The sequence below is a fragment of the Echiichthys vipera genome (assembly GCF_963691815.1).
Source record: "Echiichthys vipera genome assembly, chromosome: 15".
NCBI classification, from domain to species: Eukaryota; Metazoa; Chordata; class Actinopteri; order Perciformes; family Trachinidae; genus Echiichthys; species Echiichthys vipera.
Genome location: NC_139840.1, coordinates 20,196,006 through 20,212,090, shown reverse-complemented (window position 1 = coordinate 20,212,090; position 16,085 = coordinate 20,196,006). Strand labels below are relative to the sequence as shown.

Here is a 16,085-nt window from a genome sequence, read left to right as displayed (position 1 = left end):
TAAAATGCCCACACCCCTCCTGCACAGGAACAAGACACCAAGACTGAAAGAGACTCTAACAACCTCTTTGCATCTATTTGAGGTTGTATTGCATCTCTGTGGAAATTCACCATCTGTTGTCAGCGTTTTAACATCACTCTGTGGCCCTTTTTAGGTTGTGTCTCTTTGTGGTTGTTTTGTCTCTTTGTGGTTGATTTGTCTCTTTGTGGTTGTTTTGCATCTCTTTGTGGTTGTTTTGTCTCTTTGTGGTTGTTTTGCGTCTCTTTGTGGTTGATTTGTCTCTTTGCGGTCGTTTTGCGTCTCTTTGTGGTTGTTTTGCGTCTCTTTGTGGTTGATTTGTCTCATTGCGGTTGTTTTGCATCTCTTTGTGGTTATTTTGCGTCTCTTTGTGGTTGTTTTGTCTCTTTGTGGTTGTTATGCGTCTCTTTGTGGTTGTTTTGTCTCTTTGTGGTTGTTATGCGTCTCTTTGTGGTTGTTTTGTCTCTTTGTGGTTGTTATGCGTCTCTTTGTGGTTGTTTTGCGTCCCTATAGCCCTATTCTGACAGGAATAGTTTGACGTGGGGACGTGGGATAACATAATCTTACTTCAGGACGTCTGTAATATAAACGGCCAATTCCCACAGGATTAAGAAATCCCCGTATTCTACCAGAGGTGGGAGGGGTTCCTCGATTTACACGCTATCGTCACCTCCCTGTCACCACGTAGCTTCCCAAAACTAACTAAACACAAAACAGCATCAATTTTTTTTATTCATCTTTTTGGGCCTTTTGTGTCACTTTGTGGTGATTTTAGCAAGCGAAGCCCTGTCTCAGGCCGCTGGGCCGTTCCCCTGTATGCCAGTTCAGTAATCTATAGCTATACATAATCCCCTTTGGCAGCTTTAAATGGATAACAAATGGGTCAACAGTGCTAATAGAGTAAATATCACCCTTGGATTAAAGTTACATAGGAATAAATCAAGAGAAAGAAAGAAAGAAGAAAGCATGCAGAATTAAAAACAGAGTATCCATTTTAATGAAGAGTGTGATACAATATAATAAAAATCATAGTTTCTGTTGAAACCACAGCTACACATCAACTGAACATTATGTAACATGTTTTTATTGTTTGATCAACTGACACTGATAATGACATGGGCACCTAATGAGGCCGGTATCTGCAGAAGGTGATTCTATGAATATTAAATCATCACTTAACAAAAACGATACATGGATTTTTAACAACAATATATATATATATATTTATGTTGAACTATCATCTACAGTACAAAATATGTTACAACGTAATTAAGCTATCAAATTTGTAGCAGTTTTACTCAACGTTTCTTGATATGTGTGTAAAAGGCTTTTGCATGTTTCTATAGTTGAGGCAGCAAGCAGCACGAGGCACAGTTATCAAAGACAAAGGCAATACAAGTCCAACGTTATGGAAACATATCGACCTTGCTTGGCCTTCCTTTTATTTAAATGACATGATAGGATTGAGTACGATTTGTTAATCACCTGCTGTGGCTCATTTCCAACTGTGTTTTTTAAAGTTCCTTAATGAATTTGTTGAATTTAACAAAAGGGAACAAAACAAAGTTACTGTGTGGTGAATTTGTGGGTGTAAATACAGTAAATGACACAGCTACAATACTGTAATTTAAGCACCCATTTTGAGGAAGTCATGAAAACAGAATGGCCCTTCATGAGATGTACACACGCACACAACACGCACACTAGAGCTCGAATGATCAGTCGATGAATCGCTTTGAAAATGAAACTGCAACTATTTTGAAAATCGATACATTTTTAAGCAAAATACCAAAAATGTACTTGTTCTAGCTTCTCAAATGTGTATTGTCTTCTATGACAGTAATCTGAAAATTCGATGACATCACCTTAGCCTCTGGGAAACATTGAACTGCATTTAAAAATAATCGATAATGAAAATAATCGTCCATTGCCTATACGTAAGTATACATAGATGTACCTGTACATACAGTAGATGTATATATGTACGTCTATATATATGTTTCTTAAGTACAATGCGTTTTGGCACAAAGAAGATATATGCTGTATATTAATAACACAACTGTATTACTCAGTATATCTTCTACAGACAAACGGGTGCTACTGTCTTCCTTGTGACTGTGTGTATTTTCTTGCATTTAGCAGGATTAAGCCTTGCTGAATGTTACTGATATATGAGAAACAGAGAGAAAATGATTTAATAAATAAGGTGTTACTGTTGTTTTGAGCAGATGAGGAAGTGTGGCTACAGTAGGAAAAGTTGTATAAGTGATAAACTGAGTGAGTGCACTGTATAAAGTACATAAACTAAACTAGGGCTGATATGGTGAAAATCTTATATCCAAGTCTTTTCTTGTCTCGGTAACGGTGTATATATGTCATCTTTTCTGGTAACTCAATAAATAAATAAATAGTCTATATGGAATAACGACATGGTAAAGCCTATTTTTGTAAACTCTTGTGGGAATTAAATACTTGACAAATTAATAGTATTTTGTGGCGCAATTTTGTATCCAGATATCTCGATATATGATTTCATCAAAATACGATTCAATCAAAAGGTGATAATTTATCAAACTGAAGTATCGCCCAGCTCTCAGCTTGCTACAAAGCAAAGCAGGTTCATGTGTTGCAGTTCATCTGCAGCTCAGCAGGATCAAACATGTGAAGCCCACTGATAAACCTTAACTCTGGAAGTATCCAGATGAGTCCGGAGTGCCTAAAGTGAACACTATTAAGAATACTGAGAGGCGAAGCCACCACTTGGAAGACCAAACAAAATTGGATCACTTTGGTCCACTTTTAATCTAGACACAGACATGCAGACACACACACGCATCCCTCTCATTCTAAGTGTTATATTACAATCTTAACTTCCTCTGTACTCCACACCCCAGCGAATCTCTTTAACTCAGCAGGAAAAAGAAGAGGGGGAGGAAAAAGAGCCCAGGCACGCACAAAAACTTTCCATGTGGTCACATGAACGCAGCTTACCAAAATCACAACTCATTCCAACACTTCAGTTGTGTGAAGCTGTAACTGTTCAGGACCACAGAGTTGGCTGTCGTGAAGTCGTCTTTGCACAGCACCTGAAAGTGCATTTTCTCACTGACTGAACGTTGGTCATGTGCTTCAATACGAAGACACGCCGAGGGCCACATACACACTTCACTCATGACTACAGGGTGCTTTAAGATCAAGATTGCCTTAACAGGAATAAACCTTATTTTTGCTGTGCTGTAGGTTTTCCAGCATGTTAACAGTCCTCCTGTCACTCACTCAAATCAACTGAGTGTATCAAGGATGTTTGCACTCTACAAAAAGGCTACACACACACACACACACGCACGCACGCACGCACGCACTCACTCCCACGCACACACACCCACACACACGCACACACACACACGCACACACAAGAATACTGGGCTACATAATTAGACTTTCACATAATAGCCACTGAGCTTGGGAGACAAAGGAATAATGTACCTCCACTCAGAATGAACATTGTTAAATAAAATCACTGCTTCCATCTGATTATACAGAAACAGTTTTTGTCTCTTGTGAGTCGATATTCTTCAAAGCCAAAAGCTTAGTTTAGTACCTGTGACTCTTTTTTGCTCACCCAGGCCTCAGCTCCTCAGGAGGGAAAGACTGACAGGAAACAGGGTGAGTGTCCTGAAGACAGTGGAACCATTAAGAGTTGTAGTGTAAAGTTGGCACAGTTAATAATTTGGATCCTTTCCATTGTTTGGCTGTGACTGCTGCTACATGTTCCTGGGGATATTGTAGGACATGGACAACGGCGTTGCGCTGGGGATGAAGGTAGGGGAGCCGATTTCAGGTGGGTACGGCTGCAGGCCCGTCTGCTTGTTGTCGCGCAGCTTGCAGACCACGATGCGGCAGAAGTCTTCGTTGTTCCGGTAACAGTTGTCCAGGAGCTTGCGGACTTTTGCGGTTCGCGTTGTCTGGGTCACCACAAGCTCGTAATCCTCCCGCATCAGCATGGTCTGGGCCAGGAGGGCATCCAAGCTCTGGTTCAGACAGGCCTCTGTCATCTGGGCGACGATCTTCTCACGCCGTGATTCGATCCACAGGCCGATAGGGCCTTGTGAGGGAGGGGAGGGCTGCAGTGGAGGAGAGTAATCTGCTGCAAGTGAAGAGAGAGAGAGAGAGAGAGAGAGAGAGAGAGAGAGAGAGAGAGAGAGAGAGAGAGAGAGAGAGAGAGAGAGAGAGAGAGAGAGAGAGAGAGAGAGAGAGAGAGAGAGAGAGAGAGAGAGAGAGAGAGAGAGAGAGAGAGAGAGAGAGAGAGAGGAGATGATTAAAATTTTGGTTGTGTGTTTTGGGAAAGCAATAAAAACATTCATTTATTACATTTTCCAGAACTGTGCTATCTTTATCACCCATTTCAGCCATTATGCTTTAACTGCTCCTACCTTGTAGCTGAGGCTGAGGCTGAGGCTGAGGCTTGAGGGTGAGGTTATCCAGCTGTGTCTCATATTCAGTGGCGGGCAGGCCTGCTTTGATGGACCTGTTTAAATCATTCAGGGGCCTTGCACTCTGGAAGTAGCTGTGATTGTTGACAGCGCAGTGCTCCTTCAAAGACTGAGGAGGCTCCAGATTATTAACTAAAAATGACGATGGAAGCCCGTCTGCTTTAGAAAGAGAAGAAGAAAAGCCTTATTTGTGATATTATGAGATTGTTATTTGATTCATAGCCACTCAGTAAATGATGCCAATACATGAGGCCCTGTTGTAATTACCTTTAGAAGGTTCAGCATTGCTGCTGGTGAGGAATCTTGGTAGAGATATGTCTGTGTCATGGGAGGAACAGGAGCCTGAGCCTGAGGTGGAGCTCTCCTGTGGCAGAACAAACACTACTTAACTTTACATTTCCACACATAAATTGAATACATAATACAAAAAAACAGATATGTAGAAATGTAGACGTGAAACCTCAATTATCACTGTTAAATATTTTATTTTATCGTGATATTGGACATTTCAGCTACTGACCGGCCAGGGACTGGCTCTGTCCTTCAGCATGTTCAGGGATCCATCCTCAGTCCTCTTCTCACTCACCGGTTGAGCTGAACAACAGCCGGACCTCTGACTCAACTGTAGAGGAACAAGGAAAAGAAGAGGGAATGAGTCACACTGACAGAGACGATTAGTAGGGAACAATACAATGTTTAGTTTTCAATCAATCTTATCAGGTAAAAGTTATAAATATTGACCATTTTTTAGAAGTTAAATGATTGACAGGGCTTTTAAAGGTCCCATATTCTGCTCATTTTCAGCTTCCTACTTGTATTTTGGGTTTCTACTAGAAGAGGTTTACATGCTTTAATTTTCAAAAAACACATTTCTGTATTTTTCTTATCCTGTCTGTCTGAATATACCTGTGTTCACACACTGTCTAAAAGGTTCCTGTCCCTTTAAGACCCCCTCCCACCAAAGCCCAGTCTGCTCTGATTGGTCAGCAGTTCATGGTCTTCCTCAGCTGCACTCTCTACAGAAGTCCTGACGGCCCGTTTAAAGACACAGTTTCTCTGTGGGTTGAGTGTTCTTGATACTTTCACAGTATTTATTAAGCACCTTGACCTGCTTTATAATAGAAAAGACATAGAAATCTCACTTTTTAAAATATGGGACCTTTAAAACATTGACGTGCGGCCAAACACACACTACACAATACAACAAATGAAATATTAACTATTCCTTTCACACATCAATTGATTTTTTCCCCTTCCAGTCAACCAGATAAACCCACTAAGCCTTGATCCAGCTCGCGTTGAACAATAGTCACACACACACACACACACACACACACACACACACACACACACACACACACACACACACACACACACACACACACACACACACACACACACACACACACACACACACACACACACACACACACACACACACACACACACACACACACACACACACACACACACACACACACACACACACACACACACACACACACACACACACCAAAAAAGGAAGGAAATGTTAAGGGGAACTTATGAAGAAAACTTTTTTGACCTGTGACCTCTTAGTCACAGTACAACTATCCCAGATTACGTCAAGTATTCAGAATTAGCTTGTAACTGTGTTGGAATTTTGTATTCGTGAACAGGGGGATTCCTTCATCTACACAGTATTATCGTATTATCTAACCACTGACACGTGAAAACAAACAGCTCTTTAGATGATAAAATACATGTTTAGTTCTGCTTCCCTCGCAGAGTAAAAAACTGAAAGTTTAAAACTGTTTTCCCCTAACAGAGAGGTTGGTTCTTCAGGTTGTGTGAAGCAACTGACAGGTAATAAATCAATTAAAATCTTAATAGCTGAGAGTTGAAAACTGTTACAGTAAACACAAGAAGCTATTCATTGACATCTTTGGAGTATGAAGCCCCTTCTTAAGCACTATGTTGTTTTACTGTGCTGCCCCTATTGTGTTTGTTGTTGTGGAGCTCTGGGTGCAATTAAGTTACCAATATGGGGAGTCTAGTCAGGATGCACAGCTTCTCTCTACTTCACAATAGAATGTGTGTGGTCGTAAAGAAGAGAGGAAACAAATATGTTTAAGTGTAATTCCCGCACAAAATCATCCCATGGTCTTTTTCGGCACTTACATACATTAAATAAGCCATCAAGACATTTTTTTCCGTGTAACTATTAATGGAGAAATCCGGGAGAGTCGCCAACAGCCAGACATGGCTAACACTGATTAGCTTGGGGCAGTACGGTGAAAGCATTAAAACGTCTTTTTTAACCAATAATACTCCTCAAAATAACACCAAACCTCTGCAGCAGCATGAGAAGAGTCCTTACACATAAAACAAAGCACCAATGGGCTCCTTCCTTTTGTATTGACTTTGGTTATCCACTTGAATCGACTTTACTATGAGAGAAGCTGGTAGCAGGGCCAGTTGGTAAGTCTCCGGTTTCACTTACTACGTTGTTGGTGCATCGTTTTATGTGCCCCGAGCTAATCAGTGTTAGCCACGTCCGCCTGTTAGCGACTCTCACAGATTTCTCCGTTAATAGTTTATACACAAAAAAACTGTCTCCATGGCTTATTTGATGCATGTAAGTGCCGAAAAAAGACCATGGGATGATTTTGGGCACGAATTACACTTTAACTAGCGTAAAACTCAAAGGTGGCCCTAATAATTCTCCATACAGAAGAAACAGTACTAAATCTGTACAGAAGACTTAAACTACATTTACAATTTACCTCTATAGGTTACACAAACAACACACGCTGCCACTAAATTATGAAGCAGCTAATAAACTCAGACATTGCTATATAAACTGTATAAATCAAGTAGTCAATTCTTACATGCGGAAAAATAACACTTAACACCAACTGAAACCTTTAGAAACTGAAACTTAACTGGCAGCTGCTCTCTACATGCCCGGGCAAGCTGCCATATGAAAAGAGGGTGTGGCCTAACAAGCAACAAGTTCAATCTACTGTCCATGCTCCCTCACTTTAACTTGAACTAGAGCTATGATTGGTAAAAGTTCCTACAATACAACCTGATTCAAAGGATTACGGCCAAAATGACAGAATAAAAGCTCTACCATGAACCACTGTGTCACCAGTGTGAGTTCAGGCATGTTGGTCCCAACTCTCTCTCTCTCTCTCTCTCGTTTTAACGAAGACTTGATAAAAAAAGAACTGTGAGAAATCTCCTGACTAACCTTTGACCTTTTGATCTCCAACACCGCTTCCAGGAAGTCAATTTCGTCAAAGTTCCTCACCATGGGCTCCAGCTCAATCAAACACTCTGAAGTGGCAGAAAAACAAAAAACACATCACATCTTAACAGTTTATCCCACTGAGATACTGTATCTAGTCTGCAATGGTACACAAAACTCGTTTTAACTGATTTTTTTCTAGTCATGTGCTTTCTTCAACCACAGCTCCATTAGCTGTAGGTGTGTCCAGACACTTCGCTGCCTGTTCGCATATTTTGTTATTTAGGCTACTTTCATGTACAGACTAAAGGAAGCTGTATTTATTGAAACATTTAATGCAAGATAAACTGAGTGTTACAGTGTTGGTGGAGAACATTTTCAGATAAATCCAAACTTTTAATTTCTTCCAACAATATGGAAAACACATGCATGCATTGTGACTGTGTTGCAGTGACTCTGCAGTTTGTTTGGGTGTGTTTTAGTGAGAGAGAAGAAGAGACGGAAAATAAGACGTACTCTCCACTTGCCAAAGATTATCGTCCGAACGCACTTCAGTAAGTGGTGGAAGTCTATATATTGGGCAAATGTATGAATGGAAAACAAGACTTGGTTCAGCACACAACATTCAAATGATGTGACTCAGGAGGCTGATACTTGGTCACTGCTTTGTCACGGTCAAATGTAGCACTGACTAGGAAGATTTTTACTGTTCCTCAGCATTAAAAGAGATGTGAAAATAACTGTGAAAAAGTTCAAACTCTTACAACACAGTGCAATCCTTACAAGTACGGGATTTGTAAACTCCTGCCAAAAATGAATTCCTGCAGTTCAGTAATTTGTGTGAGCTTACTGAGGAAGGAAGGCCGTTCATCAGGATCAGTGGTCCAGCCACAGGTCATTAAACTGATGAGGGTTTCTCTGCTGGGGATGTTAGCAGGCAGACTGTCCAGACTCGTGTCAGGGCGCATCCCACGAAGCACACTGAACATGATCTGCATGGGGTTGGTTACATCTGATCAAACACACACACAGACACACACACACACACACACACACACAGACACACACAGACACAGACACAGACACACACACACACACACACACACACACACACACACACACACAGACACACACACACACAGACACACACACACACAGACACAGACACACACACACACACACACACACACACGCACACGCACGCACGCACACACACACACAAACACGCACACAGATTGGTGATTAGTCTGGTAGCTCCATGAAAGTTCACTCAAAGAACAACTGAACAGAATATGAGAGTGACAAATCAAACTTGAATACAAACAGAAGAGTTAAAAGTTACCTTCGAATGGAATCTGCCTGGACAGCACTTCCCACATAATGATCGCATAGCTTCAGTGTACACATGCAGGTGAGAGACAGATAAGAAGAGTCACGTCATTGATTTTTCGGCTGGTATTCCCCGTTAGAGGGAGGGACTTTACGACAAGCTCCCCAGAGAGGCTGCTCTGAGGAAGAACAATGAATGACCTGTTGCGTCAAGCTAACGATTGTCCAGAAGCATAAGAGACAACATCAGCCACAATCGAGGAGAAAGTCATATTCAGCCACAGAGGAAAGTGGATTTCTTGTACTTTTTTTTTTTTTTTTACTGCTTTTGTAATAGTCACCACTCCCTCTTCCTGACAGAGTCCTGAAATCAGACCATTTGTTTGTCATAATTCTGTTTAAAAACTGTGCAGTTAGGTCATCAAGAGTTCGTCCGTTTACAAATTCTGTCCAATAATTTTACCACCTGATCATCATAAACGTAAAAACATATTCAGACAGAACTCTGGAGAATGACTGGAGTACGTACGTGATGTTGTTTATCATCTGACCTATTTCTTTCCAGAGACTTGCAACTGAGGTTCTGTGTCTCACCTGTACATGTCATGTTTCACATCGGCCCGGCGGCCCTTGGATGGTTCGTACTTCTCAGGGGGCATGTAGATCACTGTGCCCCCCATCTCTGTGGGCTTAGACCCCGAGCCTTTACTGACAGACAGCTGCCGCCACTTTGAAAGACCAAAGTCTGCGATCTAGACCGAACAAAAGCAGAACATTTGCCTTATTTGATCATTCTAGATACAGTGTATGTATGTTTATTTGTGATCTTTTTTTCTTGGATCAGCTTTTTCTTTTATCAGTTAAAGACAACACATTAAGAACATCAGTTATGTTGTGGGAGAATTGTCCTGCAGCACTTTCTCAACAAGTGCCTGTGCAAGTGCGTGTCCAAGTGCGTGTGTGTGTGTGTGTGTGTGTGTGTGTGTGTGTGTGTGTGTGTGTGTGTGTGTGTGTGTGTGTGTGTGTGTGTTGGTGCGTCGTTTTAAATGTGTCTTTTAAAGGTCTAGCCTATTCTTTTTTCTGCTTTTAATATTAAATTATTTCTGCACTTTAAGGGATTGTACTGTAAATTTCATTGTACTGGTACAATGACAATAAAGACAATTCAATTCAAGGTAAGTGGACCACAAATATTCAAAGTAATAAAAGTTTGTACTGCAACTAACAATTATTTTCATAATCCAATAATTTTCTGGTTATTTTCTCGACATTTTGTCTGAGAAATGTCAAGAAAATGTGAAAACATTCCTTTTTTAATTTTTCTAGAGCCCAAAGTGACTTCTTATTCTATAAGAGCAACAGTCCAAATCCCTTAAAAATCCAGTTTACTATCATATATGACAGCAAATCCTCACATTTGAGCACCTTTAACCAGAGACTTCTTTTTAAGTGTTCATTGAAACATTAATGAAAGGAAAAATAGTTTTATGCCTTAAGTGTATGGTTTCTGTGGTTTAACACGGGAATTCCCTGAACGTGGGAGATACCATGTGTGTTACCGCACACGCACACGCACACACACACACACACACACACACACACACACACACACACACACACACACACACACACACACACACACACACACACACACACACACACACACACACACACACACACACACACACACACACACACACACACACACACACACACACACACACACACACACACACACACACACACACACACACACACACAGGGTAATTATGAAAGTAGACAACCATACTCAGTAACACCCACGCTCACACATACAGTTCATACTGTGCCAAATTCTCACCGATACACATACCTTAACATGAAATTCCCCGTCCAACAGTATGTTCTGTGTCTTTAGGTCATGGTGTAAAAGGGGCGGGTTCATGTTGTGAAGGAAGTTAACCCCCAGGGCAATCTCATACAGGATCCTCAGTCGCAGAGGCCAGGCAAGACTGGGATACATGTCTTTCTGTAGGTGGACACAACAGAACCCATATAACGATATGAAAAAGAACATCGGTAAAATATGTATGGATAAGTGCAGAGTAAGAGGAAGTGTTATACTGACTTTCAACCACAAAAAAAAATGCATTTACTACACCAAGAGAAGTGGGAATCTCCCTAAACTATATTGGTCGGCTTTGAGCTTCTCTTCCCCTGCTTGTTTCGAAGTTTCATCAGACTGTGCACACTTCCAAGTTTCACTTTGCTTGCTGTCTCATCACATACGTCCTCATGATGTGTGACGCGTAAAAGAGATGGAGCTAGATAAGTAGCAGCATGCAAAAAAACAACAAAAGGACTCTTTCACCTCAGGTATTTTGGCAACAAAATGACAGACGGGAGAACGTTGTTCTCTCCATTTGTGATTGTGTCATTTCATTGAATACAGAACACGTTTAATACTTTTGGTTTCTGTTAAGATACATATCAACTCTCATCCCTGAGTGAAAGAGGAAAACATGCCTTACAGCCAAGGAACGCGGCTGGACTAGTTTTGTTTCTGAATGAACGACTCTTAGGAAATACTACTTGATGACGTATAGCTACCTCGTGGAGCAACAGGTCCAGAGAGCCGTTGCTCATGAACTCGGTGACGATGCAGAAGAACTCGGGCTCGTTGCAGATGCCAAAGATCTGGATGATGTAGTTGAACCGGGCTTTGTGGAGCACCTCTGCCTCCTTCAGCAGGCAGTTCCTCTCTCTGAAACGCAGCCAGTGATACAGAGTCAGTCTTTACTCTCACACAAAGCGATGCCAAAACACTGATGACATTTGCGGTGTTCCTGCAGGAAGCACGCCACAGGAATTCGTCCTGGAAGCTGACTGTCAAAAAGGGCCGGGCAATACGGTTAAATAATATCGATACTTTAAAAGGATATGACAAATGTGTCCCAAATCATTTGTAAAATAATTAATATATTAATGAGCCGTGTCCCACTTATGTGTTACATGAGGGCAAATTCTTACGTGTCAAAACACTTTAATAACTAATTTAGATAGCTTTTAAGTACAGGTTATACAGAATCATTAATTTAGACTACAAGTATGTGTACAATATTATTATTCTTATATTCTTATTATTCTTATCATTATAATTATTATTATTAGTAGTAGTAGTAGCAAATAACCAAAGTAAGTTATTGCCCACCTTCAACTATCATAGTATCACTACACAGGAGAGTAAGGGTAAGGGAACTGTACTAAAAATATATATATATATATATATATATATATATATATATATATATAAATTTGTGCAGCTCAGCTTTGAATGTGTGGATATGAGTAAGTTTCTCTTGAACCTCATTTACAGGAGGGTAGAAGGATGGTTTCAAGAGACAAACCTGGCAGCAGGTCTAAAGACAAAGCAATGAAACAACTCCTTGGACGTGACACATTATCGTTATACAGTATACTGTATGTTGAATAGAAACAATAGCAAGACTTGAAAATCATGTAACATCCAGGGACAAAACTGCAGCTGATTCATAGACAGGGCAATGAAACAACGTTATGGCCAAAATCTCCTTGTTCCCGATATAGGTAATTTCATAACTGACACAATATAGCATGTTTTCTGATCATTTATAAAATACATAATCTAAATGAAATAACCACATGGTAAAGGCATATTTTTGTTTACTCCTGTGGGAATTTAATACTTGACAAATGAAAGGTACGGGGTATTTTCTCATTTTATTAAGATCCTTAGTGCAAAATAAGTGAAATTATAGAGCACTGTGCTGTTGGATAACACTGCTGACAATTCATTTTAACCTACGTTTGGGTTTAAAGTGGACTTTTAGGAATTATTCTCCACCATTATAATGAAGAGAGAACCCATTCGTGTATGCACTATTTTATTCTGGGGAGTGCAGCTTAAAGGTTGGAGAAGCATTGAACCGAGTGGAAATGTAAAGTGAGATGTAAAAATAAAACCGTGATCCTCAAATGATATCCCCTCAAAAATATTTCACATCAGATTTTGTGAGGAACTTGAGTTGGCTAGTATGTGCTTGTTTTTATCATGCAATTGAGCATCACGATGTCTTGATATATGAAATAAACTTTATATTTGTTCTACTCAAGCCAGGTAGAGGTAGATTGATCACTTTAAAGGGCTGGATCTCTGGACTGATTTTCCTCTTAAACACTTTGTAAGACTTTGTCAGGAAAATAAACCTGTAAATTGATCCATCAACCTGTTCTGAACACCTGACAACAGAGCGATGGTTTGAGGCTCACTTGATCCAGCCGACCCTTGATGACTTCCTGCTGTGTATCCAACCACCTGCTCAAACTGTATCATTGTCATTTACATCTGAATCTAGTCCTGCCCTTAAATTCTCATAGAGATCCATTCAAATGCAGAGAGGTTTCCGTATCTCTTGTAAAGGTCCCTGAAAATAAGATATAAAGAGTCTGGTGATGCTGATGGGTTTGTAAAGCCTGTAGAGTTTTATGAATTTGCTAAAATTTCTAAAAATCGGTTTTTGCTTTGTAATTATGATGTATTGTGTGCAGACTTATGAGGAATAAATATTTTAAATTGAGTCTATAACATTTGGAAAAGGTGACTGGGTTCACATACTTTCTAGCAGCATTTTATACATACTATTTATGTTACTTGAGGTGCTGTAACATGTGAATTTCCCCTGTGGAGATCAATACACAGCAGAATCAAGTGTTAGATTTCCATTGTTGTTGTTGTAAGTTAAAAGTACAGTGTCAATTAAATTCAACACTTGTTAAGATTAGTCTTTTCGCTTTGTTTGACTCAGAGTACCTTTGTGTTAGTAAATGAAACGCAGTATGTCTATTAATAATACTTTCTATGCAGTAGTATTTTACATGTGTGGATAATAAGTCTCACAGAGTCCCGTCTGCACCGTGACCATAGACTGTGACATGACAAAGTCCCAGGTTAAGGTCTCATGTATGCTTTGTTTTGATGGGTGCAATAATGTTCCTTTTGCACAAGAGTGTCGCTGAATATACATAATTTGCTTAACGTTAGTATACACGTTTGGACAACGGTAGTATTTTTAAAATTAAATCAACTATGAAAGCTTCCTATGTAGAGTTATATACAACACTCTCCCCGGTGTTAATAGAATCTGAGCCTTATTCAGTGCTAAAGAAACACACTGATGGTGTTAACCTTTGACACTTCACACTAGTGTTAGGTCAACTTAACACTGGTGTGTGTTACATTTCGGCTATTGAGTGTTAACTGTTTAACACTTTCAAAAGTGTTGTTTTAACTCAATCTAGAGTCGACCATTATAGACACTTTGAAAGTGTTGAATTTAGCTCCCGGGAAGTTAAATCAACACTTCCAAATTTGCTTTGTAAAGTTCATTCTATTCTATTCTAAATGATACTTTTTCTGTAATAAAAAACAAAAACCCTGCAATAACACAATGTAAGTTTAATCAAATGTAGCTTTACATTTACAGGTGTTCAAATTCCTTCCAAACGGGGGTATATATGGCCTAAATTAGGACATCGACACAGGGAAACCTACCTTTCTCCAACAGGACAGTCGAGTTTCAGGCACTTGATGGCCACGGTGGTCCTCCAGTCGGAGTGCTGCGCCTTGAACACGGTGCCGAAGCCCCCTCTGCTCAGGTAGTACAGGTCGGTCAGCTTCTGGTAGGGGATCACCGGCAAGGTGCTGGTCAGACTGCCGATGTTCACACAGCCCATAGCCGCGTTGGGCTCCATAGCAGTGTACGGTAAATCTCTTGGGGATTTATAATCCACACTAGGTCAGCAGCTGAAAGCAGAACTGCCCTCTTATGGTAAACGCAATGAGGAAGAGCGTTTCCCATTCACACGCATGCCATAATGTTGCTGGCTGCTACATTTAGCAAGCGGAGCTAACGTCAATGTAGCGGAGCAGGACGGCCGGTAAACAGCAACCCGAGAAAAGACCGAGCATCCAACGACTAGAATTAAAAGTATGCGCTTTCACTTATTCACGTTATGGTGCCAGCCCGCCTCCAGTAACTGTCACAGGCTGATGCAAACAGGAACAACAACGAGCCGCTGAGCGCTGCTGTCATTTAAGGCAGGTGGGTTTGTTGTTGCTAATGACGACACGACGTCTTCCGGGTTTTTTTTCAAGATGCGTTCAGGTGCACTACGTTTCTTGAGGTTCAATTAGTTGACCTGACTAATTTTGAGGTGGGGCTGATTTTCCAAACAGCCCTCTGAGCACACACAGACTTTCAGAGAGGAATTAAAGATAGGGACAAATCACAAGTTTGATAAACGGGGTGTTTGTTGTTGTTTAAATAATTCATCTTTTAGACTTAAAATTTACAATTTTGTTTCACTTTCGATGGAACAAAAAAACTCCGACGAGCATGAACTCAACTGGCCTCGTTCATGATCACATGCTGGAATTTCCCAAACATATGAATTCCCCACAAAACTGTGACGATTTATCAGATAAAAACCCGAATTCATTAAAGGTTGAATATGTATAATCTTCATTAAAAGCTATATTTAAATTTTTTTTTTAATGTTATGTTGTTTTGAATGGTACAAAATGAAAAAAATATATTTAGTCTGAATTGATACTTACATTTTTTGACAGATTTGACAATGACGTCCTGTTTACATTTTACCAGCCATTAATGTTGCCTGGGCTGTCTTTTGTTCGGTGCAGCTACTGTAGGCTGGCACTAGGTGAAATGGAGGGGGTCATCCCTATGTTTATGTTTATTTAACCAGGAAAATGTCTCATTGAGATTAAAAATCTTTTTTACAAGAGAGTCCTGGGCAAGACAGGCAGCAACACAGTTCCAGAATTAGAGACAAATGTTATATTGACTGCCAAATGTCATTTCAATGAAATATGTTGATGTTAATGTTAATAACCTCTGAGTTATTAGTCAGTAGAGGGTCGTTTTATTTCTTAGTTTGCACATATAAGAAAGGCAACCAACAGTAGGCATATCCAA

General features: G+C 40.2%; 1 protein-coding gene across 3 annotated transcripts; it reads right to left on the bottom strand.

The window, feature by feature from the left end:
- Window positions 1-140: 140 nt before the first annotated feature.
- Window positions 141-15,154, bottom strand: ripk2 (receptor-interacting serine-threonine kinase 2). Of its 3 annotated transcripts, none has more exons than XM_083928183.1 (11): window positions 14,642-15,154; window positions 11,662-11,815; window positions 10,925-11,080; window positions 9,667-9,824; window positions 9,086-9,135; window positions 8,594-8,755; window positions 7,747-7,832; window positions 5,032-5,133; window positions 4,779-4,875; window positions 4,452-4,670; window positions 141-4,165 (listed from the first exon to the last, which is right to left on the bottom strand). In XM_083928183.1, exons 1-11 carry the CDS (start codon window positions 14,839-14,841, stop codon window positions 3,783-3,785), a joined length of 1,767 nt encoding a protein of 588 aa, XP_083784309.1. In that variant the 5' UTR covers window positions 14,842-15,154; the 3' UTR covers window positions 141-3,782. The 3 variants fall into 3 exon arrangements, with proteins under 3 accessions (XP_083784309.1, XP_083784310.1, XP_083784311.1); XM_083928184.1 differs by having other exon boundaries at window positions 4,452-4,667; XM_083928185.1 differs by having other exon boundaries at window positions 3,764-4,165; window positions 4,779-4,872.
- Between the last annotated feature and the right edge of the window lie 931 nt (window positions 15,155-16,085).